This window comes from Macaca nemestrina, chromosome 20 (genome assembly GCF_043159975.1).
Source record: "Macaca nemestrina isolate mMacNem1 chromosome 20, mMacNem.hap1, whole genome shotgun sequence".
Classification (NCBI taxonomy): Eukaryota; Metazoa; Chordata; class Mammalia; order Primates; family Cercopithecidae; genus Macaca; species Macaca nemestrina.
Window position 1 is genome coordinate 8,755,738 of NC_092144.1, and position 27,843 is coordinate 8,783,580.

Sequence of the window (27,843 nt, forward strand, 5' to 3'; positions counted from 1 at the left end):
AATGGAATAGTAAAGAGAGCCCAGAAAGAAACTCGTGTATATGGTCACATGATTTTCCAAGAACATTCATTGGGAAAAAGCCTTTTCAACAGTGTAGGAAAAACTTGATTTCAATATGCAGAAGAATGAAGGTGGGTTCTTACCTTACACTATACACAAAAGTTAACATAAAATGGATCAAAGGTGTAAACCTAAGTTCTAACACTAAAATTCTTAGAAGAAAACATTGATCAATACTTTCTGGACATTGGGTTTGGTAATGATTTGATCAATACCTTGATGATACTGGGTTTCTTAGTGATTTCTTGAATATGTCACCAAAAGCACAGACAGCATATAGGTAACTTGGACTATATCAAAATTTAAAAACCTTTGTGACTCAAAGGACACTATCAGAGTGAAAAGTTAACCCAGGAAATAGGAAAGTATACCTGTAAATCATATATATGCTTAGAGGGTAACAGCCAAATGATATCAAGAACTCCTACAACTCAACCAAATAAATGCCCCATTACAAATGGGCAGAAGGCCAGGTGTGGCTCACGCCTGAAATACCAGCACTCTGGGAGGCTGTGGCAGGCAGATCACCTGAGGTCAGGCGTTTGAGATCAGCCTGGCCAACATAGTGAAACCCTGTCTCTACTAAAAATACAAAAAATATAAAAAATTAGCTGGGCGGGTGGCCTGCACCTGTAGTCCCAGCTACCCAGGAGGCTGAGTCATGAGAATCACTTGAACCCAGGTGGCGGAGGTTGCAGACAGCCAAGATCATGCCATTGCACTCCAGCCTGGGTGACAGAGCAAGACTCCCATCTCAATAAAGAAAATGGGCAGAGGACTTGAATAGACATTTCTTTAAAGAACATATGCAAATGGCCAATGAGCATACAAAATGATACCCAGCATCACTCATCAACAGGGACTTGCAAATAAAAAACACAATGAGATACCACCCAATAGGATGGCTATTAAGAATAAACGAGCGAAAAAGCCTGTTGAGTTTTGATGAAACTCTAGGGAACAAGGAATGCTTATATGGGGCTATGGAAATGTAAAATGGTGCAGCAGCATGAAAATCTGTACGATGGTTCCTCATAAAATGAGAAACAACTACCATACGATCCTGCAAGTTCACTTCTGGGTGTATACTTAAAATAATCGAAAACAGGGATTTGAACAGATATTTGTACGCCCATGTGTGGAGGAAAGGTTAAATACTAAATTTGAACTCATTGAACATAGACACCCACAATGGTCAGCAAGTCCTGGAACAGGTTGTGTGAGCCCCTTGAGGCGTTCATCCAGCGCTGTTTCAGTGAAATCTCTTATTTCAATCTGTTCCTATATGGTAGTTATTGAAAAACGATAGACAATCCCAAAAACACGTTGACCTTTTTGTGTTCCTTGGGCCCAGTCATGAAGGGCCTTTGTGACTGGACCTCATGCCAAACAACTTGTTACAAAAAGAGCGAGGGTCCCAGACTGCGCTGAAGCTTCATGAGACCTCTCCTCATCAACGCACAGACGGGTGGCCGACTCTGGAGCTCAGGCTGTTGCTTCCCAGTCTGGTGGTGAATCCTCCATAGTTCAGTGAGTGTAGTGTCTGACTCTGGAGCAGGCTCTTGCTTCCTGGTCTGGTGGTGAATCCTCCATAGTCTGGTAAGTGTGTGTGTGTGTGTGTGTGTATATATATATATGTCTTTTCTCTTCTCCCCTTCCCATTGCAATTTGCTTATTATATCAATTTGCTTTTTTTTTTTTTTTGAGACAGACTTTCCCTCTGTTACCCAGGCTGGAGTGCAGTGGCACGATCTCAGCTCACTGCAACCTCCGCCTCCTGGGTTCAAGCGATTCTCCCGCCTCAGTCTCCCAAGTAGCTGGGATTACAGGCACCCGCCACCACACCCATCTAATTTTTGTATTTTTTAGTAGAGACGGGGTTTCACCATGTGAGCCAGGATGGTCTCAATCTCCTGACGTCGTGATCCGCCTGCCTTGGCCTCCCAAAGTGCTGGGATTACAGGCGTGAGCCACCGCGCCCAGCCTCAATTTGCTTATTATAGTAATTTGCTTACTATATCATTTGCTTATTTTATCTACATTGCCATTTATGTGGGATAAAGCTTGTTTACCCTTAAAGGTATTTTGTGTGTGTGTGTGTGTGTGTGTGTGTGTTCTCCCCTTGTGCATTTCCCACACAGAACACCATGTTTATGGCAACGTTATTCACAATATCTAAATATATGGAAGCAACACAAGTGTCCACCAGCAGATGACTGGAGAAACACAATGAGATCCATCCATACAATGGAATATTATTCAGCTTTAAACAGGAAGACACTTGTGACACATGATACAACAGGGATGAATCTTGACAACATTATGCTCAGTGAAAGAAACCAATCACAAAAGGGCAAATACAGACTGATTCTATTTATGTCAAGTATTTTGTGCAGTTAAATTTGTAGAGATAGTAATCAGCTAGCGGTTAGTGAGTTGAAAGAAGGGATTTTGTTTAATGGTTGCTGAGTTTTTTTTCTGTAGAATAAAAAAGTTCTGGAGATGGATGGTGGGGATGGTTGCACAACATTGTGAATCCACTTCATGCCACTGAGCTACATACTTCAAAATGATGAAAATGATAAAATGTTGTATTTACCATTTTATATAAAACCATTTATATAATTTTAACATTTATATGCAATATCTTTTATATAATGAAAATAAAAAGTAGATGAATTTTGATAAAAGAAATGAGAGAAGTGGATAGTACACTCAGCATTCCTCCTGAGTGGAGGAAGACCCCGAAAGCTTCTGTGGACGTTCATTTCTTCTTCCTCCATGAATAAGACGCAGTCCTTAGAGATTGGGGAACATCAACCAATTTGGCTAATGAGGAGCTCTGTGCCTTGAGCCCCCACGGCCATAGCATAGTAAATACTCAGCCTATGCCTCCAGCCCTGCAGTGTGAGCTTCCAGTCCAGTGGGCTCCACACCTGTGGTCTGCATCAGGAGGCTCATGTCTGACCCTGTCTTCCTGCCAGTCCTGAGGACGGAGCCTGAACCTCCATCGTGCAGCACGCGGGGAGGACAGCGGACCTGCTCTCTGTGGTCATGGCCCAGCAGAGGGGAAGCACAGCTCAGTGAGTGCTGAGGGACGGTCAGGAGCCTTGTTTCCTCATCCTCAGCACAAACAGGACAGTGGGGTGGCAGATGGGAGGACACCAATGTGCAAGATGTCAGCTCAGAGGACTGTGGAGTTTATGTTCGGGGTTGTGTGTGTGGTCCTTTATTTCATATTGCTGCACTATTTTACATTTCCGTAGTCCTGTATAAGAATTCCTACTTCTCTGTGGTTTCACCAAAACCTGACAGGCTGTTTCGTTCATTTGCTCTTAATAGCCATCCTATTGGGTGGTATCTCATTGTGTGTTTTATTTGCACGTCCCTGCCGATGACTGATGTTGAATATCATTTTGTATGCTCATTGGCTCTTTGTATATGTTCCTTAGAGAAATGTCTATTCAAGTCCTCTGCCCACTTTCAGTGGGGTATTTGTTTTGTTGTTGAGTTGTCGGAGTTCTTCGTGTAGTTTGGTTGTTATTAGCATATACATGATTTACAAATATATTTTCCTATTCCCTGGGTTAACTTTCGACTCTGGTGAAATTTTACCCTCCTCCCATGCTGATTGAACTTCACATGAACATCTCACCCAGGGTAGCAAAAACTGGGCCCCTCTAAACTGTGCCTTAAGCACAACAAAAAGTTTACAAAGGTGATGATGAGGATGAGGAGGAAGATGACAGTCACCATGACATCGTGAATTCTTACTGAGGGCTCCCTAAATGCATGGATCTCAGCTCTGTTTTGTATAGCTTGTTTCATTTCGTCTTCACAGTTTTTCCTGAGTTATAGCTGCACACATTATTATTATTGTACAGAGGAGGAAAGGAGCAATGCATTTTTATATAGCTTATTTGCGCCAGGCAGTCTACCTCCAGACACATGGCATTTGGCCAGGCCTCTCTCTGCATCCAACCTACCCCCTCAAATCCCTGTCACACCCGGCAGGTACCCCTGCTAACTGTGTCCTTCCCTTTGGGGGTTGCTGGTAGACCACAGCTAGACCAGTGGGTGCCACGTTCACTGTGTCAAGTATAGAAAGGACAGCTGAGATCACATCAAAGATCCCAGAAAGAACTGGCACAGGATCACTCAGGGCACATCTCTCCCTTGCGCCTGTTTCTGGATTCCTTGCAGCTCTCTATTTCCTCAAGGAGAAATAAAATCAGGGTCTTGGGATCCATTTCTATTCGGGAAACTGGAAATAGTTTCAAAATGAGCCTCAGATGCACCTGTGCTTAAGACCGCTGGCCGCTGCTTAAAACTCTCTGAGAGCTGGAAAACAAGAAGTTTAGTGCCAGAGACTCAAAGACCAACCATTTAATTCCAAATCCTGCCCATGCCCCTGATCTGTGTGGCAAGGGGGGGAGAGGTCCGTGTCTCTGAGGCTCAGCACTGTCATCTGAGTTGATTTCCGGCAGATCCCACTGCAGCAAGCAATGATTAAAGAGATGGTGGGTGCTCCTGTGTGATCCCTGTGTGATAGAGGCATAAAGTGAAGTGTATTGTACATGTTTTTTAAATTAATATTTCGAGGTTAATCTCCATACCATCGAACTGAAATATCCAGGAACCTAGCTGTGGTTCCCAACATCTCTGACAGGACATTTAATTTTTGCCCTTATATAACTAAGTACTGAGGATTGTGAGAAGAATATTTGACTTTCTTTTTTTTTTTTTTTGAGACGGAGTCTCACGCTGTTGCCCAGGCTGGAGTGCAGTGGCGCGATCTCGGCTCACTGCAAGCTCCGCCTCCCGGGTTCCCGCCATTCTCCTGCCTCAGCCTCCTGAGTAGCTGGGACTACAGGCGCCCGCCACCGCGCCCGGCTAATTTTTTGTATTTTTAGTAGAGACGGGGTTTCACTGTGGTCTCGATCTCCTGACCTTGTGATCCGCCCGCCTCGGCCTCCCAAAGTGCTGGGATTACAGGCTTGAGCCACCGCGCCCGGCCGAATATTTGACTTTCTTTCAGCAGTTTCCCAGAGCCTGTATCTTGCTTGGTACAGAGGAGACATCAAAAATTAGGATCTCTGTTGCATATTGAATAGACCCTTCCTTAGTTCACAAAATTGGCTGTGATCAGTGTGACTTCAACACACTCACTGCTTTCCTATCTGTACTTTCATTCCTTCCAGGAATGTGTCACAAACCAGGCAGAAAGTAAAATAGCATTTTTTTTATGTCTATGTTATGGACTCTTGCGTCCTGTAGTTGCACTTAATAGCATCTACAACATTCAATTACTTAAAGACCATGGCAGAGATTTTTACAGTCATAAAAAAAGAGAAAAGGATGCAGAAAGAAGTGGGGGCAGGTAAACCTTACTGTTTGGATCGAGATACATTTTAGAGTTTCACATGATTCCAGCCACAACGAAAGTAATGCCAAAGTATTTTAACATCACCTTGGCCAGGCACGGTGGCTCACACCTGTAATCCTAGCACTTTGAAAGGCAGAGGTGGGCAGATTACTTGAGGTCAGAAGTTTGAGATCAGCCTGGCCAACATGGTAAAATCCCATCTCTACGAAAAATACCAAAATTAACTGGGCATGGTGGGACATGTGCCTGTAGTCCCAGCTACTCGGGAAGCTGAGGCAAGAGAATCACTTGAACCCGGGAGGTGGGGGCTGCAGTGAGCTGAGATCACGCCACTGCATTCCAGCCTGGGTAACAGAGTGAGGCTCAGGTCTCAAAAAAAATTAAAAGCATTTTAACATTATATTAATGTTCTGTCATCCACAGGGACATTCCACACTATCAGCATCTTTGCCATCAATGATGTCCAGTAATTATGTGCATTTAACTAAACCTTCCTTTCATGTATTTAATAGTCAGAGTCTCTTTCTTATCAAAACTCCAAATCCGGCTGGGTGTGGTGGCTCATGCCTGTAATCCCAGCACTTTGGGAGGCCGAGGCGGGTGGATCACGAGGTCAGGAGATCGAGACCATCCTGGCTAACACGGTGAAACCCCGTCTCTACTAAAAATACAAAAAATCAGCCAGGCATGATGGCAGGTGCCTGTAGTCCCAGCTACTCGGGAGGCTGAGGCAGGAGAATGGCGTGAACCCGGGAGGCGGAGCTTGCAGTGAGCCGAGATCGCGCCACTGCACTCCAGTCTGGGAGACACAGCCAGACTCCATTTCAAAAAAAAAAAAAAAAACCTCCAAGTCCACCTAAGGCAAGGACAGGAGTTGTAATTAAGTGAATTTTAAAAGAAAGCCCACGTATTTGAGTGAGCACTTACTTCCATGAGGAATGAAAGTCAGAAAACGTAGGAATGATGGAAACCATAGAATGTAACTGGCATGTAAGGATGTTTTCTGATTATGAACTATGAACTTGCATTCAGTTTTGAGACAACATGGTCCTAGGTGGGCGGCAAGCCACCCAGGTGCCGAGGCAAGAGACGGAGGGCACGAGCTGTTCCAGTATAATAAAATATATAAAATAAGAATAGTTATACTATAGATCATAGATATGATTATATATGAATATCATTAATCATTAGTTTGTAGCAATTATTCTTTATTCCAATATTATAATAATCCTCGCTCTGTAATCATAACCTAGGAGAAACCAGGCCATACGGAGATAGGAGCTGAGGGGACATAGAAGGTAAGTGTGAGCCTTCTGTTATGCCCAGGCAGGGCCACCAGGGGGCTCCTTGGTATAGCGGTAACACCAGCATCTGGGAAGAGGAGCGGAGGGTGGTCTAGCGGTAGCATCAGTGTCAAGGAAAAACGCCGGCTGCTTAGCAGACCAGGAAAGGGAGTCCCCCCTTTCCAGGGGAGTTTAGAGAAGACTCTACTCCTCCACGTCTTGTGGAGGGCCTGACTGACGTCAGGCCCATCCACAGTTGATCCCGAGGCCTAACCGTCTCCCTGTGATGCTGTGCTTCAGTGGTCACGCTCCTGGCCCGCTTTCGTGTTCCATCCTGTTACACCTGGCTCTGCCTTCTAGCTAACAGTAGCAAAATTAGTGAAAGTACTAAAAACCTCTGATATGAAGAAATAATGGCATAGGCTGTGTCCTCTTTCTCTCTCTCTCTCTCTCTGCCTAGGCTCCCAAACAGGGAAGGGCCCCCTGTCCAGTGGACATGTGACTCATGTGACCTTGTCTATCATTGGAGATGACTCACATTCCTTGCCCTGCCCCTTTTGCCTTGTATCCAGTAAATAGCAGCGCAGCCAGGCATTCGGGGCCGCTACCGGTCTCCGCCTCTTGGTGGTAGTGGTACCCCGGGCCCAGCTTTTATCTCTTTGTCTTGTGTCTGTATTTCTACAATCTCTTGTCTCCGCACATGGGGAGAAAAACCCACCGGCCCTGTGGGGCTGGACCCTACAGTCCTGGATCTTATTGAGTGTGATAAATATCCTCAATCAATGGAATATTGTAGAATTATATTAGAATAAAACAAGGCATAGCTGACTCCTTAGTATCTTTTCAGTGGATTTAATCTTTTTCTTAAAGGGGCAAGAATATTTTTGTTGTATATTTTTTCCTGGCAAATTAGGCTATATTTCACTGTGATTATGGATTTCTAAAATCCCTAATGTTTTTGCTCTCCTAACATTCTTCAATAGATTGTGTCTAAGGTAGGTGTATACAGAACGAGGTGAATAACACAAAATCAATTATGAAGTAGCTCTAAGGAAATTGGGTTTGTCACAACTGAGAACTGTTACTGAGGGTGTATTATCCTATGTGAAAACTTAATTTCTGAATTGCTTGTATCCAAAATATAGACACAGTGCCAGACGCTGGTTTACTTATGTCCTATTTTCCAATTCTCTTTGTTTCTTTCCTCAAAAGGTGTCCAAGCTACACAGACTCACAGAATCTCACAGGTGTCTCAGAATTCCTCCTCCTGGGACTCTCAGAGGATCCAGAATTGCAGCTGGTCCTCGCTGGGCTGTTCCTGTCCATGTACCTGGTCACGGTGCTGGGGAACCTGCTCATCATCCTGGCTGTCAGCTCTGACTCCCACCTCCACACCCCCATGTACTTCTTCCTCTCCAACCTGTCCTTGGCTGACATCGGTTTCACCTCCACCACCATCCCCAAGATGATTGTGGACATGCAAACTCACAGCAGAGTCATCGCCTATGCAGGCTGCCTGACTCAGATGTCTTTCTTTGTCCTTTTTGCCTGTATGGATGACATGCTCCTGAGTGTGATGGCCTATGACCGGTTTGTGGCCATCTGTCACCCCCTGCAATACCGAGTCATCATGAACCCACGCCTCTGTGGCTTCTTAGTCTTGTTGTCTTTTTTTATTAGTCTTTTGGACTCCCAGCTGCACAGTTTGATTGTATTACAGCTCACCTGCTTCAGGGATGTGGCCATTTCTAATTTCTTCTGTGACCCTTCTCAACTCCTCCACCTTAGCTGTTCTGACACCTTCATCAATGAAATGGTCATATATTTCATGGGTGCCATATTTGGCTGTCTCCCTATCTCAGGGATCCTTTTCTCTTACTATAAAATTGTTTCCTCCATTCTGAGAGTTCCATCATCGGGAGGGAAGTATAAAGCCTTCTCCACCTGTGGCTCCCACCTGGCGGTTGTTTGCTTATTTTATGGAACAGGCCTTGTAGGGTACCTCAGTTCAGTTGTGTCACCATCCCCCAGGAAGAGTATGGTGGCTTCAGTGATGTACACGGTGGTCACCCCCATGCTGAACCCCTTCATCTACAGCCTGAGGAACAGGGACATTCAAAATGCTCTGTGCAGGCTGCACGGCAGAATAGTCAAATCTCATCTTCTCCATCCTTTTTGTTATATGGGCTAGAAATGGCAGCAAAATGTAATACCTAGGCCTGCAAATCCTGCCCCCTTGGTCACGTTATTTTTGTTGCTTGATGGCTTTCATTCCTCTCTGGGTTTTGTATGTGAATATTGCTTGCTTTGTGTTGTCTTTAGTTGCAATGGGTGAGTATTCTGGTATCCTTTGTTCATCATATACATCATGAATGATGCCAATATACCTAGACAGCCTCCTTTAGTATCTGTGCAATGATCTTGATATCCAGGTGCAATCATAAATCTTTTCTTATAGACTTGAAATCCTCACTTAACTATCCAGGTGCAATCACAAATCTTTTCTTATAGACTTGAAATCCTCACTTAACTATCCAGGTGCAATCACAAATCTTTTATTATAGACTTGAAATCCTCACTTAACATTGTCAAGAGGTTCTGGGAAACTTCAACTTTAAAAAAACGAAGTGCAGCAGGTCCTGAAATAAGGTCATTCTGTTCAATGTTGTTTAGTTTTAATTTTGATGAGAAATGAATAAATTGGTTTCATGGCTCATTGTTTTGCTTGAATTGTGGTTTCTAATTTTCTGTGGAGGATGTTAAGTGAGGACTTATCGTACTTCGTATTTACCTCCCTTTTTACAGTTCTCGTGTAATTTCTATCCAAATCACATCTAGGAAAATCACTTTAGGCACCTCATGTGTGATGATGTCTATCAATGGGCTTCCCATTGGTTTTATTGAAATCACCTGGGGACCTCACAAATACTGATGCCTGGGTGTCATTACCAAAATGTATTTGAACCTGTGTGGGTTGAGGAATTTTTTTTTTTTTTTTTTTTTTTTTTTTTTTTTTAAAGCACCAGGAATAGTTCAGGTGATGACGTTTCTAAAGGGATGGAGCTACAATGGGTAAGTTACAAAAGAGTTTAACGTAGCACCAGGCGACGTGATTCATTCAAATATCTTAAAATGCATTGTCATTCAGCACTGTAGAAATTTACATTGTGGCCGGGCGTGGTGGCTCACACCTGTAACCCCAGTACTTCGGGAGGCTGAGGTGGGCAAATCGCCTGAGGTCAGGAGTTGGAGACCAGCCTAGACAACATGGTGAAACCCCATCTTTACTAAAAATACAAAAATTAGCCAGGCATGGTGGTGCATGCCTGTAATCCCAGCTCCTCGGGAGACTGAGGCAGGAGAATCACTTGAATCCGGGAGGCAGAGGTTGCAGTGGGCTGAGATGGTGCCATTGTACCCTAGCCTGGGCTACAGAGGGACACTCCATCTCAAAAAACAAAAAACAAGAAAAAAAAACAAAAGAGAAAGAAATTAACATTATGCTGGGTTTTTTCACCACTATAATTTTTATTGTACATTTATTCAGCATAGATTTATACTTTCTCCTCTTTTTTCTTCTCTTTTCATATATTTTCTCCTCTTTCACTCTTGTGCATACATTAAAAGGGAAATAGAAAAGAATAATATGGTAACAGTATCCCTGAAACTTCACATTCAGAGACTAATTTTTTTTTTAAATTTGCTATATTTTCCATTTTTATAAAGAAAATGTGGGCCGGGCACGGTGGCTCAAGCCTGTAATCCCAGCACTTTGGGAGGCCGAGACGGGCAGATCACTAGGTCAGGAGATCGAGACCATCCTGGCTAACATGGTGAAACCCCGTCTCTACTAAAAAATACAAAAAACTAGCTGGGCGAGGTGGCGAGTGCCTGTAATCCCAGCTATTCAGGAGGCTGAGGCAGGAGAATCGGTTGAACTTGGGAGGTGGAGGTTGCAGTGAGCTGAGATCGTGCCCCTGCACTCCAGCCTGGGCGACAGAGCGAGACTCCGTCTCAAAAAAAAAAAAAAAAGAAAAAGAAAATGTGATATATATATATATACACAATGAAATATAATTCAACCATAAAATACATCACATCCTGTCATTTGCAGCAACATGCATGGAAACTGAAATAAGCCAGGCACAGGAAAATAAATATTGCATATTCTCACTCATGTGTAAGAGCTAGCATGTGAGTCTCATGGCATTAGAGAGAAGAGTGGTGGTTACCAGAGGCTGAGAAGGCTGTGTGAGTAGGTGTGGGGGATGAAGAACGTTTGGTTAACGGACACCAACATACAGTGAGATAGAAGGAATAAGTTCTAATATTTGGTAGCACAGTAGGGTAAGTATAGTTAAAAATAATTTATTTTATATATGTATATATAGATTTTTTTTTTTTTTTTGAGTCTCACTTAGTCACCCAGGCTGGAGAGCAGGGGCACGATCTCAGCTCACTGCAACCTCCACCTCCCAAGTTCAACCGATTCTCCTGCCTCAGCCTCCTGAATAGCTGGGATTACAGGCGCCAGCCTCCATGCCCAGCTAATTTTTGTATTTTTAGTAGAGATGACACATTTCACCCTGTTGGCCAGGCTGGTCTCAGACTCCTGACCTCAAGTGACCACCCGCCTCGTCCTCCCAAAGTGCTGGGATTACAAGTGTGAGCCACCTGGCCCATTTATTGTATATTTCAAAATAGCCAGAAGAGATTTGAAATGTTTCCAAGAAAAAGAAATGATAAATGTTTGGAGTGATGGATATTCTAAATATCCATAATTACACATTGCATGCTTATATCAAAATACCACATGTACTTTGTGGTATTTTTTTTTTTTTTTTTTTTTTTTTTTTTTTTTTTTTTTTTTTTGAGACGGAGTCTCGCTCTGTCGCCCAGGCTGGAGTGCAGTGGCGCGATCTCGGCTCACTGCAAGCTCCGCCTCCCGGGTTCACGCCATTCTCCTGCCTCAGCCTCCCGAGTAGCTGGGACTACAGGCGCCCACAACCGCGCCCGGCTAATTTTTTGTATTTTTAGTAGAGACGGGGTTTCACCGTGGTCTCGATCTCCTGACCTTGTGATCCGCCCGCCTCGGCCTCCCAAAGTGCTGGGATTACAGGCGTGAGCCACCGCGCCCGGCGACTTTGTGGTATTTTTATATGTAATTATTACATTTGAATAAAAAAATTGATGGCTATTTTAAATGGAACTTTTGAAAATTAAATTATAACTGTTTTAGTGTATAAAAATAGAGGGTTTTTTTTGGCATAAAGAACTTCATGCCTGGGCGTGGATGCTCACGCCAGTAATCCCAGCACTTTGGGAGGCCAAGGCAGGTGGATCACTTGAGGTCAGGAGTTCGACACCAGTCTGGCGAACATGGTGAAACCCCGTCTCTACTAAAAATACAAACAAAAATTAGCCAGATGTGGTAGTGGGCGCCTGTAATCCCAGCTACTCAGGAGGCTGAGGCAGGAGAATCGCTTGAACTCAGGAGGTGGAGTTTGCACTGAGAAGAGATGACACCACTGCACTCCAGCCTGGGTGACGAAACGAGACTCTGTCTCAAAAAAAGAATAAAAAACAAAACAAAACGAAAAACCTCAATTAAATTTAATTTGTCTAAGGCTTTTGTTGTAACACAACAAAACTGCACGTGTACTTTCTGAATCTAAAATAAAATGGCCTGTCACAGTGGCTCACACCTGTAATCTCAGTACTTTGGAAGGCTTAGGCAGGCAGATCACTTGAGATCAGGAGTTTGAGACCAGCCTGGTCAACATGGTGAAACCCTGTCTCTACTAAAAATATTTTTAAAATTAGCCGGGTGTGGTGGCAGGCGCCTGTAATCCCAGCTACTCGGGAGGCTGAGGCAGGAGAATTGCTTGAACCCAGAGGCGGAGGTTGCAGTGAACCAGGATTGCACCATTGCACTCCAGCCTGGGGGACAAGAGTGAGACTTCCTCTCAAAAAAACAGTAATAATAACAAATAAAATAAAATAACTCATGCAAGCACCCTCATGTGCTCTATTATTGAACCTGGTGATTTATCTATGATTTATTTCATGTTTCCTATGTTGTCAAGCATATTGTCTGAGAATAGTGACAATTTCATCTTTTCCAGTCCTTGTACTTTATTTGGTTATCTCCTGCCAACCTGTCTCAGACTCCAGCACCATATTGAGAGGCAAGGTTGGTGAGGATCCTTGTTTGTTACTGTTGAATCTAAAGTAAAAGCTTCAGGCCAGGCGCAGTGGCCCAGGCCTGTAATCCCAGCACATTGGAAGGCTGAGGCAGGTGGATCACTTGAGGTCAGGAGTTTGAGACCAGCCTGGCCAACATGGTGAAACCTTGTCTCTATTAAAAACACACAAATTTTGCCCGGTGTGGTGGTGGGCGTCTGTAATCCCAGCTACTCAGGAGGCTGAGGCAGGAGAATCACTTGGACCTGGGGGGCGGAGGTTGCAGTGAGCCGAGATCATGCCACTGCACTCCACCTGGGCGACAGAGTGAGACTTTGTCTCAAAAAAAAAAAAAAAAATGTAAAGGCTTCTCATATTCTTCTATTCAGCAGTATTTACAGAAGGGTTTTTGTGCATCTCCTTTATCAGGTTTAAGGCATTTTACTTCCAATCCTAATAGGCTCCGAGATTTTGAATTTTACTTTTGGATGTTGAAATGGATCACAGTTTGTATCTAATGAAATAATTATATAATCTCTCTTGTTTAATGTGTCAAGGCAGTGAAATACCCTTACACCTCTCCTGATATTATATATAATATATATGTTAGAGACAAGGTCTCACTCTGCGCTCCAGATTGGAGTGCAGGAGCACCATTGTAGCTCACTGCAGCCTTGAATTCCTGGGCTCCAGCAATCCTCCCACCTCAGCCTCTCTAGTAGCTAGTACTGCAGGCACATGCCACTATATCCAGTTTATTTAAAAATTTTTTAAAAATTATACCTTAAGTTCTGGGAGACATGTGCAGAACATGCAGGTTTGTTACGTAGGTATACACGTGCCATGGTGGTTTGCTGCACCCATTAACCCATCATCTACATTAGGTGTTTCTCCTAATGCTATCCCTCCCATAACCCCCACCCACCGACAGGCCCCAGTGTGTGATATTCCCCTTGCGTGTCCATGTGTTCTTGTTGTTCGACTTCCACTTATGAGTGAGAACATGCGGTGTTTGGTTTTCTGTTCCTGTGTTAGTTTGCTGACAATGATGGTTTCTAGCTTCATCCATATCTCTGCAAAGGACATGAACTCATCCTTTTTCTGGCTGCATAGTATTCCATGGTGTATATGTGCCACATTTTCTTTATCCAGTCTATCATTGATGGGCATTTGGGTTGGTTCCAAGTCTTTGCTATTGTGAATAGTGCTGCAATAAACATACGTGTGCATGTGTCTTTATAGTGGAATGATTTATAATCCGTTGGGTATATACTCAGTAATGGGATGGCTGGGTCAGATGGCATTTCTGGTTCTAGATCCTTGAGGAATCACTGCACTGTCTTCCACAATGGTTGAACTAATTTACCCTCCTACCAACAGTGTAAAAGCGTTCCTTTTTCTCCACATCCTTTGCAGCATCTGTTGTTTCCTGACTTTATAATGATCATCATTCTAACTGGCATGAGATGGTATCTCATTGTGGTTTTGATTTGCATTTCTCTAATGACCAGTGATGACAAGCTTTTTTTCATATGTTTGTTGGTTGCATAAATGTCTTCTTTCGAGAAGTGTCTATTCATATTCTTCACCTACTTTTTGATGAAGTTGTTTGTTTTTCTCTTGTAAGTTTAAGTTCCTTGTCAATTCTGGATATTCGACCTTTGTCAGATGGACAGATTGCAAAAAATTTCTCCCATTCTGTAGGTTGCCTGTTCACTCTGATAGTTTCTTTTGCTGTGCAGAAGCTCTTTCATTTAATAAGATCCCATTTGTCAATTTTGGCTTTTGTTGCCATTGCTTTTGGTGTTTTAGTCATGAAGTCTTTGCCCAAGCCTATGTCCTGAATGGTATTGCCTAGGTTTTCTTCTAGGATTTTTATGGTTTTAGGTCTTATGTTTAAGGAAAGACAACCTTTTTAACACATCGTGTTACAAAACAGGATTTCCACATGCAGATGAGTGGTGGTGGATCTTTACCTTACGACATTTGCAAAAATTAACACAAACTGGATGAAAGACCTAAACTTAACAACTAAAATAATTTTTAAAATTACAGAAAATATTGGGAGATACTTTCATTATATTAGATAAGGTACAATTATTTGTATAAGACACAAAATGCACAGGGAACAAAAGAGAACATAGATAACTTGGGCTGGGCGCAGTGGCTCACACGTGTAATCCCAGCACTTTGGGAGGCCGAGACAGGTGGATCATGAGATCAAGAGATTGAGACCATTCTGGCCAACATGGTGAAACCCCATCTTTACTAAAAATACAAAAATTAGCTGGGTGTGGTGGCAGATGCCTGTAGTCCCAGCTACTCAGGAGGCTGAGGCAGGAGAATCACTCGAACCTGGGAAGCAGATGTTGCAGTGAGCCGAGATTGCGCCAGTACACTCCAGCTCGGCGTAGGGAAAAGAGATTGAACTCAACTCCACTGAAACAAAAATGAGAGGATTTTCAAATGCTGGAGTGAGCTAATGGAAAAGTCCAGGAAGCCGTTAGGGAGGAGGTTGTCCAGTGTGATTTGGCCATCTGTGTTCACTAATTGTCACTTACAGAAGGCTCCTACCCTCCCAAAGAAGCTGAAAGATAGGAATGTTGTTTTTATTAATAATTCACATTTCAAAGGGATGGCACCCAGGTTCTTGAGACATTCCTGGGTTATAAAAGTGGGATGTGGCAGGGCGTGATGGCTCACACCTGTAATCCCAGCACTTTGGGAGGCCAAAGTGGGATGATCATTTGAGCCAAGGAATTCGACCAGCCTGGGCAACATAGCAAGATCCCACGTCTGACAGAAAAAAAAAAATAGCCAGGCATGGTGGCCTATATGCCTGTAATCCCAGCTGCTTGGGAGTCTGAGGCAAGAGGATCACTTGAGCCCAGGAGTTCGAGGCTGCAATGAACTATGATCACGCCACTGTACTCCAGTCTAGGTGACAGAGAGAGACAATCTCATTAAAAAAAAAAAAAAAAAGCTATGAGACTTAAAAATGATTTCTCTCCCTTTCAAGGGAGCAGATAAATAATTTGTAATCGCAAGTTTTCTAAAGTAAATGCTCTTTTAAAAAAAAGTCAGGGCTCTGTAGTCAGGAAGAAACCTAGCTTGTTTTGTAAAGCTGAGGAAAACATTAAAGCCATCTTAGTCCATTGAAAATCAGAATGTTCAAAACTGTTGTTCCAACTCTTGGATATTTAAACATAGCACCGTTAACTCTCATAGTAAAACAGAGGTGGTGTTATTGTTGTCATTGTCATCGCTGTTGTTGTTGTTTTGAGACGAAGTGTCTCTCTGTCGTCCAGGCTGGGGTGCAGTGGCGCAATCTCACTGCATTGGATGATGATTTGCAGCATCATCCAAAGACACATATTACCCGATTTCTTGTTGGGACATCCCTGTATAATCTTGCCTTACACCAAGGTACTCACTGCAACCCCCGCCTCCCAGGTTCCGGCGATTCTCTTGCCTCAGCTTCCCGCGTAGCTGGAACTACAGGTGCATGCCACCACACCCAGCTGACTTTTGTATTTTTAGTAGAGATGGGGTTTCACCATATTGACCAGGCTAGTCTTGAACTCCTGACTTCAAGTGATCTGCCTGCTTCAGCCTCCCAAAGTGCTGGGATTATAGGCTTGAGCCACCACGCCTAGCCTAAAACAGAGGCTTTGCATTGCTTTTTACTAGCATCTTGAGTTCCAAGCTGGAATGGCAACTTTAAAAGTGAGAGACAAGGTAGGCTATCAGGCACCAAGTCTGAAATGGTAAACAGGGTCCATGACCCACAGGGGTTTGTGGTGATGGCAACAGATTGTAGGTGAGCAGATACCAAGTGTATTGTTTGACCTATGTATCCAAAAACACCATGATCAAGTCAGTAGAAGTCAGATGTCAGCTGCCACCATTGAAAATCAGATTCTTCTGCTAGTTTTCTTGTTCTTTTAATGACCACTGCACATTTAATCTTTAAATATGTACATTAGGCCAGGCGTCGTGGCTTACGCCTGTAATCCCAGCACTTTGGGAGGCTGAGGCGGGCGGATCATGACGTGAAAAGATTAAGACCATCCTGGCCAATATGGTGAAACCCCGTCTCTACTAAAAATATAAAAATTAGCTGGGAGTGGTGGTGGGCGCCTGCAGTCCCAGTTACTCAGGAGGCTGAGGCAGGGGAATAGCTTAAACCCAGGAGGCAGAAGTTGCAGTGAGCCAAGATCACGCCACTGCACTCCAGCCAGGCGACAGAGTAAGACTCCATCTCAAAAACAAACAAAAAACATGTACATTAAACATCACATTTGGGTTTTATTTAAAAACTTCATTTTTGTGCCTTGCCTCATAATACATATTTATAGTTTAAGTGTTTTTCTATTGTAAAATGACACGACTTTTTTTTTTTTTTTTGAGACAGAGTCTCACTCTGTCGCCCAGGCTGGAGTGCAGTGGCATGATCTCGGCTCACTGCAAGCTCTGCCTCCCAGGTTCACGCCATTCTCCTGCCTCAGCCTCCTGAGTAGCTGGGACTACAGGCGCCGGCCACCAAGCCCGGCTAATTTTTTCTATTTTTTTTTAGTAGAGACGGGGTTTCACCATGTTAGCCAGGATGGTCGTGATCTCCCGACCTCGTGATCTGCCCACCTCAGCCTCCCAAAATGCTGGGATTACAGGCGTGAGCCACCACGCCCAGCCAAATGACATGCTTTTCTTAAGGACCATATGGTGTAATAGCAAATTGAACTTATCTTCTACCAGTTTTCTACTCAAACCTCTTTTCAGATTTAGAGCATAGAAATTGAAGAGGTGCTGGGCTCATCTTTAGATGTCAAAATATGGCCTCTAAATAGTCAATATTCCTCGAGGACCACATGATGGCAAGTTGATTACATCAGACACCTTCCACCCCAGGGTAGGCAGCAATTCATCTTTACTGAGATGAATATTTATTTATGTACTTATGTTTACCTTCCCTGCCCACAGTGCCTTGGCAAACAGCATCATCCAAAGACGTATTATCCGATTTCTTGTTGGGATATCCCTCCATTATCTCACCTTACACCAAAATACTTGTTTTATGGTGGAGGAGATATTAAAAAGAACATTTAGGAAGAGAGCCAGTAGTCCTAATGGATGTTGCAGTATCTGAAGCTGCTTAAGACTACATATTAAGATTCTGGCAACTCTGTGATTCAGCTCTCACTCTCCTGAATCATAAGCCAGTGCTCGCTCCTGGCACCACATTTGAAGATGTGTCTTCATTCAGCCAGGTGCTGTTACTGTCTAAACTCCTGTTTTGGGCCTCTGTGAATTCACCCGCAAAATTAGGCAACTAGACAAAATACAGCATGATCAGACCTAAAATTCTGGGCAGATGGTTTGTCTGTTTCTGGTGATACATTTTCTTTTCTTTTTTTTTTTTTTTTTTTTTTTGAGACGGAGTTTCGTTCTTGTTGCCCGGGCTGTCGTGCAATGGCACCATCTTGGCTCACCACAACCTCTGCCTCCTGGGTTCAAGCGATTCTCCTGCCTCAGCCTCCCGAGTAGCTAGGATTACAGGCATGCGCCACCACACCCAGCTAATTTTGTATTTTTAGTAGAGATGGGGATTTCACCATATTGGTCAGGCTGGTCTCGAACTCCTGACCTCAGGTGAGCCACCGCCTTGGCCTCCCAAATTGCTGGGATTACAGGTGTGAGCCACCGCACTTGGCCTTTTTTTTTTTTTTTTTTTTTTTTGAAACAGGGTCTCTCTCTGTCTCCAAGGCTAGAGTAGAGTGCAGTGGTGTGATCACAGCTCACTACAGGGTCAAACTCTTGGGCTCAAGTGATCCTCCTGCCTCAGCCTCACAAGTGGCTGCGACTACAGGTGAACATTACAATAGTTGGCTTTTTTTTTTTTTTTTTTTTGAGACAGCATCTCACTCTGTCACCCAGGCTGGAGTGCAGTGGCACAATCTCAGCTCATGGCAAGCTCCAACTCCCGGGTTCACACCACTCTCCTGCCTCAGCCTCCCAAGTAGCTGGGACTATAAGCGCCCGCCACCACACCTGGCTAATTTTTTGTATTTTTAGTAGAGATGGGGTTTCACTGTGTTAGCCAGGATGGTCTCGATCTCCTGACCTCGTGATCTGCCCGCCTCGGCCTCCCAAAGTGCTGGGATTACAGGGGTGAGCCACCGTGCCCAGCTTTTTTTTTTTTTTTTTGTAAAGAAAAGGTCTCCCTATTTATTTTAGAGGCTATCAAACTTATTTTAGAAATGTACTAAACAAACATATGGAGAAATCCTCAATCTCACTAATAAGGAAATAAATTATTTATCCATCAGTCTATTTTAAGTTTGGACATATAACATGATCTGATAACATTCTAAGATTGCAGATTTAACTCTATGGGGCAAGAATTTGTTTTCACTTCTGTATCCCAGGCACCTAGAACAGCCTGGCACACTATAAGGTCCAATAAATACTGTCAAAGGATCACTGAGAAAGGTTTAAAAAAAGATTGTCAAATGAATGAATTCGATAAGAGCTAGCAATGGTTAATGGTAAAATGAACTATTTCATAACTTTTATCCAACAATGTCTGAGTTGAGTACTTGAACTTGTTGTATTAACCCTCAGGAATCAATACAAACAAATCTACAAACACCAAGCTGAGGTGTAGTCGTGGAAAATATAAGAGGAGGAGATGAAAGGGTAGAACTGAAGGATAACAGAAGCCCGTCTCTTTGTATAAAACTCATACAAAGTACTCACAGTACTCACAAGGTATGTTGACTAAAGACAGAGAAACAAATTCCATGAGATTAAGAGGCAGAATTTTTTTCTTTTTGAGACATTTTACTATCTTTGTTGCCCAGGCTGGTCTTGAACTTCTGGTCTCAAGTGATCTTCCTGCCTCAGCCTCCCAAAGCACTGGGATTACGGGTGTGAGACACTGCGCCTGGCCTGTAGGCAGAATTTCTTTAGTTGCTGTTGTTTTTGAGACAGGGTCTGGCTCTATTGCCCAGGCTGGAGTGCAGTAGCACAATCTCTGCTCACTGCAGCCTCAGCCTCCTGGGCTCAAGGGGTCCTCCCACCTCAGCCTCCTGAGTAGCTGGGACCACAGGTGCACACCACTATGCCTGGCTAATTATTATATATTTTTTGTAGAGACAGGGTCTTGCTATGTTGCCCAGGCTGGTCCAGAATTTCTTTAGCTTGCTGCTGCTACCTTTGCCAACTCAGAAAGGTTACCAACCCAGGACCAATGTTCCCGTCATCGAGCATAGAGCCTTCTCCCAAGCAGTCTCTCTAGGGCCCTCTTGATGTCCCTGTTTTGCAAGCAATAGATGAAGGGGTTCAGCATGGGGGTGACCACAGTGTACATGACCGAGGCCACCATGCCCCGCCAGGAAGAGGACGATGCATTGGAACTAAGATACACACCAAGGCCTGTCCCATAGAATAAAGAAACCACAGACAGATGAGATCCGCAGGTAGAAAAGGCTTTGTGTTTCCCATCTGTGGATGAGATTCTCAGGATGGAGGAGACAATTTGGGTGTAGGAGAAAAGGATTCCTGAGAAGGGCACAAAACCCAGAAGGCCGGTCACCACGTAGAGCAGGATGTAATTGATGTGTGTGTCTGAGCAGGCAAGCGTGAGGGCCTGAGCAAGCTCGCAGTAAAAGTGCTGAATGACCCAACTGGTGCAAAAGGACAACTGCAGCATCAACAGACTCTGGATCAGGGAGTATGACAAGCTGAGGAACCAGGACACAAGAACCAGCAGGCCACAGAGGTGGGAGTTCATAATGACAGGGTAGTACAGGGGGTGACAGATGGCCACATACCGGTCATAGGCCATCATGGTGAGGAGAAATGTGTCCATGCCTCCAAAAACCATGAAAAAATACATCTGGGAGATGCAGCCTGCATAGCTGATGGCATTGCTCTGCGCCTGGATGTTCACCAGCATCTTGGGGACTGTAGTGGAGGTGAAACCGATGTCAGCCAAGGACAGGTTGGAGAGGAAGAAGTACATGGGGGTGTGGAGGTGGGAGTCAGAGCTGACGGCCAAGATGATGAGCAGGTTCCCTAGCACCGTGACCAGGTACATGGACAGAAACAGTGCGAAGAGTGTCTGTTGATCCTCTAGGTCCTGGGAAAATCCCAGGAGTAAAAATTCTGAAACCCTTGTTTGATTTCCCAAGTCCATGTTGCCGACACATCAGCTAGACAGTTAAGGAAGGGAAGAAACATGAAATAGTTGCTGAACAGGCTCCAAAATCTCTCTGCTGTTTTATTTCTTGAAGAGAATAATTGGGTACAAAAGCTTTAAAATTGCAAAACTTAGGAATCCTACATTCTGTCATTTGTTATAGGCAACATTTCATGATGTTGACTAACGCCTGTTCATTGGCCTCTCGGAGACCCACCCATTCCCTTTTTCTCTGCTTTAGCATCATCAAATCTACCAAGGTAAGAGCAACTTTAGACCTTAGAGATAAAACGGTCCATACCTGCTGTAACACACGTAAGGTCCAGTGAACCTAAGAAAAGGTCAGGGTCGTCTTCCTTGTCTAAGACACAACTAAGACTGAAGAAGGTCAGATAACTATGTCTGAGCAGTAAGAAAATGTGAAAGCAGAGATAATAGATAGGCAGAATATTGCAACTATGAGAAGTGAGAAAATATGAAAGCAGAGATAATAGCTAGGCAAAATATTGCAAGATGAGTGGATTTAGGTTTTTCAAGGAAAGAAAGAGGGAAGGAGGGAGGGAGGGAGGAAGGAAGGAAGGAAGGAAAGAAAGAATTTCTTTTTGCCTCAAGTCCCACTTGGAGTTATGGTGGCAGCCAAATTCTGACTCAAATAGGTCATGAGATTACCACTAACAACATTCATCTTAAGAAGCTGGCCATTGAGAATGGCGTGAACCCAGGAGGCAGAGCTTGCAGTGAGCCGAGATCACGCCACTGCACTCCAGCCTGGGAGACACAGCGAGACTCCGTCTCAAAAAAAAAAAAAAAAAAAAAAAGAAGCTGGCCACACATTAAAAACCTTCTACCTTAGAACCAGGGTTTCAAAATTAGAGACCAGAAAGATACAGTCATTTGACATTTATACAATTCTCTTTTTCCATCTGCATAATAAATATGGCCTAATCTGTTTCTGTTGTCTAGTGTTGGTGCACGGTTTCTTTGTTGTTGTTGTTGGTTTACTGCTTTTGTTGTGGTTTTTTTGTTTGGTTTTTTTTTTTTTTTTTTTTGAGACAGAGTCTCACCCTGTCACCCAGGCTGGAGTGCAGTGGCGCAATCTCGGCTTACTGTAACCTCTGCCTCCCTGGTTCAAGCGGTTCTCTTGCCTCAGCCTCCTGAGTAGCTGGGATTACAGGTGCGTACCACCACGCCCAGCTAGTTTTGTAAAAAACTAGCTAGTTTCACCATGTTGGCCAGGCTGGTCTTGAACTCCCAACCTCAGGTGATCTGCCTACCTCGGCCTCCCAAAGTGCTGGGATTACAGGCATGAGCCACGGCACCTGGCCTGGTGTACAATTTTTGTTGAGCCATGCTGGGGAGTATAGAATAATTGAACTAGGTTGACAACTAGGTTGTCAGTCACTGAAAAAGTGCTAAAAGTCATTCCGCAAGAGGGTCTTCTTTGGGCGAGGCTAAGTGTTAGCTGTTGGGGATCAAAGATTAATGATGTGGTCTTTTTTTTTCTTATGGTTCCACCTTCCAGAAGATGGATTCAGAAACAGATCATTGTAACACAGTGAATTAAGTGCTAAAATAAAACGATGTGCAGAGTGGAGTACAGAGAGGATTCCTCAACCCAGCCTGGAGTAATGCACTCACGGAAGGACTCCTGGAAGAAGGAATACCCGGGCAAGGAGTTACCCAGGTGAAGGGTTGCACAGGGACATTTCTGGCAAAGATATAAGCAAGGGAATAAGCCTAGAAGCAAGAAGCAGCACGGGACAGAGTTCTCTTAGCCCTTTGCTGCTGCTTAAGCGCAGTGTTAGATAAGAATGATGAGGATGATGTTGGAGAGGTGGGCAGGGATGACATGTCTAAGAACTTTGCAGAGTATAATCCATAAAGGATGGGGCTGTGAAGGAACTGCGATCAAAGGAGTAATGTGATAGGAATTGCAATTCTCTCTGGGGCTTGGAGGGAAAGATGGATTTAGGGCAGGCAAAACTAAGGACAAGGGAACAGGGGGTTGGGGATTCCTCATATCATTAGAGTTGAGGGGGACAACTCAGGAATATTTTCACAGAAGGAAAACAAAGGCCAGGAGAGGTAAAGGAATGAGGTCGAGCTAACAATCTCAGCTTAAGGACAAGACTTGACACTCAAGTGAAATGAAGGGAATTATGGAAAAGAATCCTGCGGGTTTCAATGCTTTCCTTGCGTTCCCCAGAGGATATGATGTCGAGAGGAGACTGGATGTTGGGCTTGCCTGAGCCCTTCACTTTCCCTCACTCACCCACCCTACCCTAGTTGTTATACACCATGGCCTTCGATTCCAGGGAACACAGACGCTTGTCTCTTGAAGGTGTCTGCTTAGAACCATGGATAAGGGTAAAGAAAGCAGGGGAAGGAGAAGTCTTTCTGGAGAAGCAGGAGATGTTTCCAAGCAAGCGAGGGTCACAGAGAAGAATTCAGAGAGGCTTGATCTAGGCAGAGGGCCTCTGAAGTTCTTGGGTCAACTAGTAGGTGAAAAGAACTAGAAGTGACCAGGACTTCACTGCAAGGCACCTACAGCTCTATCAGTACCTTGGGGCATCCATTTGTGCAATGCAGATTGCACACTGTAAGACCACACAGAGTGATCCAGGGCAGCACTATGATATCAAAGAGTGCCCCAGGCCAACAAACAGTAGCCCTTCCTATAATCTCCATCAGTCATCCACCTAAGTAATATACAGGCAAAGTTAAAGCTCATTATGCAATGGCAACTTAAGCAAATAGTCTAGCCATTCTCCCTTCTAAGAAATCAGCCTCAAGAGCTTCTTCTCCATGGACATCACAGGGTTTCTCCTGCCCTGTGATTACAAGTCAATGCCTTTCCCCTCAATCATCTCTTTTCCCTGTTTCCCTCAACACTTACTGGGCTATGCTGGCTTGGCAATGTGGACCCACCACAGGAGCCACCTCCCCTGAATCTTGTTGTCTCGTGGAAGTAGGTGATGAAGACAGAAGCTCTACCCTCCAAAAGAGCAGGAAGAGAGAGCCCAGCAGGTGGTACGGGGCCTGGATGATTTCTCCTGAAGAACACATGAGTGTCTTGGACCTTGCGCCTGGAGGCCTGGGTGACTGTAAGTAAATAAGTTGAATGTTGGGCCCTGGGAGGGTGTATCCCCTCTGAAGCTTGTTAGACAAATTGGTCAATGGCTTATTCATTCCCTGATCAGTTTGGTTCCTCAAGGGCAGGGACTACACAAGAGGTTTCTGAACTGCCAATTCCTTATCCCTGTGAGACTATCAATGGGGCCAGCTGTGATTCCCGTCTCCTGTACCCTCTCCTTTGGGAAGAATTACTCTAGTCTACTTTGAGTCACCTTTGGTGACAACTGTCAGCAATTTTTTTTTTTTTTTTTTTGGAGAGAGAACCTCGCTCTGTCTCCCAGCCTGAAGTGCAGTGGCGAAATCTCGGCTCATTGCAGTGTCTACCTCCCGGGTTCAAGCGATTCTCCTGCCTCAGCCTCCCAAGTGGCTAGGATTACAGGCGCCTGCCACCACGCCTGGCTAATTTTTGTATTTTTAGTAGAGATGGGGTTTCACCATGCTGGAAGTCTGGTCTTGAACTCCTGCCCTCAAGTGCTCTGCCTACCTCAGCCTCCCAAAATGCTCAATTATAGTCGTGAGCCACCACACCTGGCCAGCATTTTCTGACTTGAGGTTTCATAATCAGGCAGATAGTTGGGTAGCAAAGGGTCCCACGAGTCACAAAAAGGTAGTGGTTCTCAAAAGGGAGACTGCACCAGAATGACCTCAAGGACTTGTTTAAACACAAGATTGATAGAACCCACTTTCAAGTTTCTGTCTCAGTAGGTCTAAGCTTGAGTCATAATTTGCATTTTGGACACATTCTAGATGTGATGGTCCCCAGGACAATCTTTTTGGGAACCAGTATCCTGGGACAGTGTTTCACAAATTTAGATGTATTAAAGTATTATAAAGAGGGGATCTTGTGAACAGATAGCTTCCCACCGTATCCCAGACTTACCTTGCCAAGATCTCCAAAGGAAGACCTAAGAATCTACTTAAAAAAAAATACTATAGTTTTTTGTTTTTGTTTTTGAGACAGGGTCTTGCTCTGTCACCCATGCTGGAGTGCAGTGGCGTGATCACAGCTCACTGCAGCTTCAACTTCCTGGGGTCAAGCAATCCTTCCGCAACAGCCTCCTGAGTAGCTGAGACTACAGGAGTGCACTAACATGCCCAGCTAATTTTTACTTTTTTTTTTTTTTTTAGAGACAGGGTTTTACCATGCTACCCTAGGGGATCTTGTTAATATATAGCTTCCCACTCTATCCCAGACTTACCTCATCAATATCTCCAAGGGAGGACCTAAGAATCTACTTTTTAAAAAAATTATAACAGTTGGCCAGGCACGGTGGCTCATGCCTGTAATCCCAGCACTTTGGGAGGCCAAGGCGGGCAAATCATGAGGTCAGGAGTTTGAGACCAGCCTGGCCAACATGGTGAAACCCCATCTCTACTGAAAATACAAAAATTAGCCAGGTGTGGTAGCGCATGCCTGTATTCCTAGCTACTCAGGAAGTTGAGGCAAGAGAATTGCTTGAATCTGGAGGTGGAGGCTGCAATGAGCTGAGATCGCATCACTGCTCTCTGCCTGGGGGACAGAGTGAGACTCTGTCTCAGAAAAAAAAATGCAACAGTTTTATTTATGAAACTTTTTATTAATTTAAAATAAATAATAAAGTTTTTATTATTTTTTTTTTCCTTTTGAGACAAGGTCTCACTCTTGTCCAGGCTAGAGTGCAGTGTCGCGATCTCAGCTCACTGCAGCCTCAAATTTACCAGCTCAAGTTATCCTCTCACCTCAGCCTTCCAAGTAGCTGGGAGTACAGGCTGCACCCCCACACCCTGCTGATTTTTACATTTTTTTGTAGAGACAGGGCATCGCTATGTTGCCCAGACTGGTCTAGAATTTGTGGCCTCACAGAATTCTTCCATCTCAGCCCCACAAAGTGCTGGAATTACAGGCATGAGCCAGCACACCTGGCCTTTATTAATATTTTTATTGTGGTAAAATATGTATAACAAAATTGACCATTTTAAGTGTAAGACTTAGCAGCACATTGCCAGGCATGGTGGCTCATGCCTGTAATTCCAGCACGTTGGAAGGCTGAGGTCAGCAGATCATCTGAGGTTGGGAGTTCAAGACCAGCCTAGCCAACATGGTGAAACCACGTTTCTACTACAAAAAGTATACAAAAGTTAGCCAGGTGTGGTGGCGTGGACCTGTAATCCCAGCTACTAGGGAGGCTGAGGCAGGAGAATCGCTTGAACCCAGGAAGCAGAGGTTGCAGTGAACTGAGATCACACCACTGCACTCCAGCCTGGGCAACAGAGTGAGACTCCATCTCAAAAAAAAAAAAAAAAAAAAAAATGGAGACTCAGTGGCACTATGTACATTCACAATGGTGTGCACCATTACTACTATCCATCTTGCATTCTTTTTCATCATTTCTGAATGGAAACCCTATACACATGAAATAATACCTCCCATTCTCCTCTGCTTCCAGGCCCTGGCAACCTCCATTGCTCCTTCTGTGTTTCTGAATTCCCTGTTCATGTTTCCTCATGTAAGTGGAATCACACAATATTTGTCATTTTGCATCTTGTTTATCTCACTTAGCATAATGTTTTCAAGGTTCAACCATGTTGCTTTTATTGATTGATTGATTGATTGGTTGATTTACTTTTAATAGCAATGTGAGTCTTACTATTTTGCCCAGGTTGGTCTCAAACTCCAGGAAGAAAATTTCTGGACATTGTACTCTATGGTGACTTAGTTAATAATAATGTATTGTACACTTGAAAATTCCTTAGCCATGGTGGCTCACATCATGCCTATGATCCCAGCACTTTGGGAGGCTGAGGTGGAAGGATCACTTGAGTCCAGGTCTTCCAGCCTGGACAACATAGCAAGACCCCATCTCTAAAAAAAAAAAAAAAAAGGGTAAAAAATTAGTCAGTTATGCTGGTGTGTGCCTGTAGTCCTAGTCACCTGGGAGGATCACTTAAGCCCAGAAGTTCCAGGCTGCAGTGAGCTATGATCACACCACTGCATTCTAGCCTGGGTGACAGAGACCCTGTCTCAAAATAATAATAAACACTGATTTTCAAATATTCACCATAATCCCATCAACAATTGTATTTCCATATCCTCGCAATCTAACTATAGTCCCTGTTAGGACTCCATTACCAGGTCTTGGAACCAGAGTACATGAGGCTCCCATGTCAAGAGTCCCAGAAATGTCTTTTCTCTACCTCCTGACCATTTTACACACTTGTGTGAATATGGCCTTGTGTTACCAGCCACGTTTCTACTAAAAAAAGTATACAAAAATTAGCCAGGCGTACTGGTGTGCACCTGTAATCCCAGCTACTCAGGAGGCTGAAGCAGGAGAATTGCTTGAACCCGGGAGGCAGAGGTTGCAGTGAGCTGAGATCACGCCATTGCACTCTAGCCTGGGGGACAGAGCAAGACTCCGTCTCAATAATAGTAATAATAATAATAATAATAATAGTAATAATAACTCTTTGGGAGGCCAAGACAGGTGGATCACAAGGTCAGGAGATTGAGACCATCCTGGCCAACATGGTGAAACCCCGTCTCTACTAAAAATACAAAAATTAGCTGGGTGTGGTGGTGTGCACCTGTAATCCCAGCTACTCAGGAGGCTGAGACA

General features: G+C 44.1%; 2 protein-coding genes and 1 long non-coding RNA gene across 4 annotated transcripts in view; 2 read left to right on the plus strand and 1 right to left on the minus strand.

Moving 5' to 3' along the window:
• Positions 1-27,843, plus strand: part of LOC112428595 (uncharacterized) — a 92,907-nt gene that overhangs the window by 45,254 nt on the left and 19,810 nt on the right. The window contains exons 1-4 of one of the 2 annotated variants that reach the window (XR_011617831.1): positions 19,500-19,680; positions 22,635-22,796; positions 24,085-24,216; positions 26,674-26,733. This is a non-coding gene — a long non-coding RNA (uncharacterized lncRNA). Of the gene's footprint in view, positions 1-19,499; positions 19,681-22,634; positions 22,797-24,084; positions 24,217-26,673; positions 26,734-27,843 lie in introns of those variants that run through there. The other variant, XR_011617830.1, reaches the window with a different exon arrangement.
• Positions 7,708-9,116, plus strand: LOC105486947 (olfactory receptor 7E24). Its single transcript, XM_071086814.1, has one exon. The coding sequence runs from the start codon at positions 7,901-7,903 to the stop codon at positions 8,918-8,920; it is 1,020 nt and encodes a 339-aa protein (XP_070942915.1). The 5' UTR covers positions 7,708-7,900; the 3' UTR covers positions 8,921-9,116.
• LOC105486945 (olfactory receptor 7D4-like) lies at positions 20,171-21,807 on the minus strand. The gene has a single exon (XM_011750121.2). The coding sequence runs from the start codon at positions 21,107-21,109 to the stop codon at positions 20,171-20,173; it is 939 nt and encodes a 312-aa protein (XP_011748423.2). The 5' UTR covers positions 21,110-21,807.

What these genes read in the sequence shown, in the direction of transcription:
- LOC105486947 (XM_071086814.1), top strand. Translation starts at nt 7,901, where the DNA reads ATGTCCTATTTTCCAATTCTCTTTGTTTCTTTCCTCAAAAGGTGTCCA.
- LOC105486945 (XM_011750121.2), bottom strand. Translation starts at nt 21,109, where the DNA reads ATGGACTTGGGAAATCAAACAAGGGTTTCAGAATTTTTACTCCTGGGA.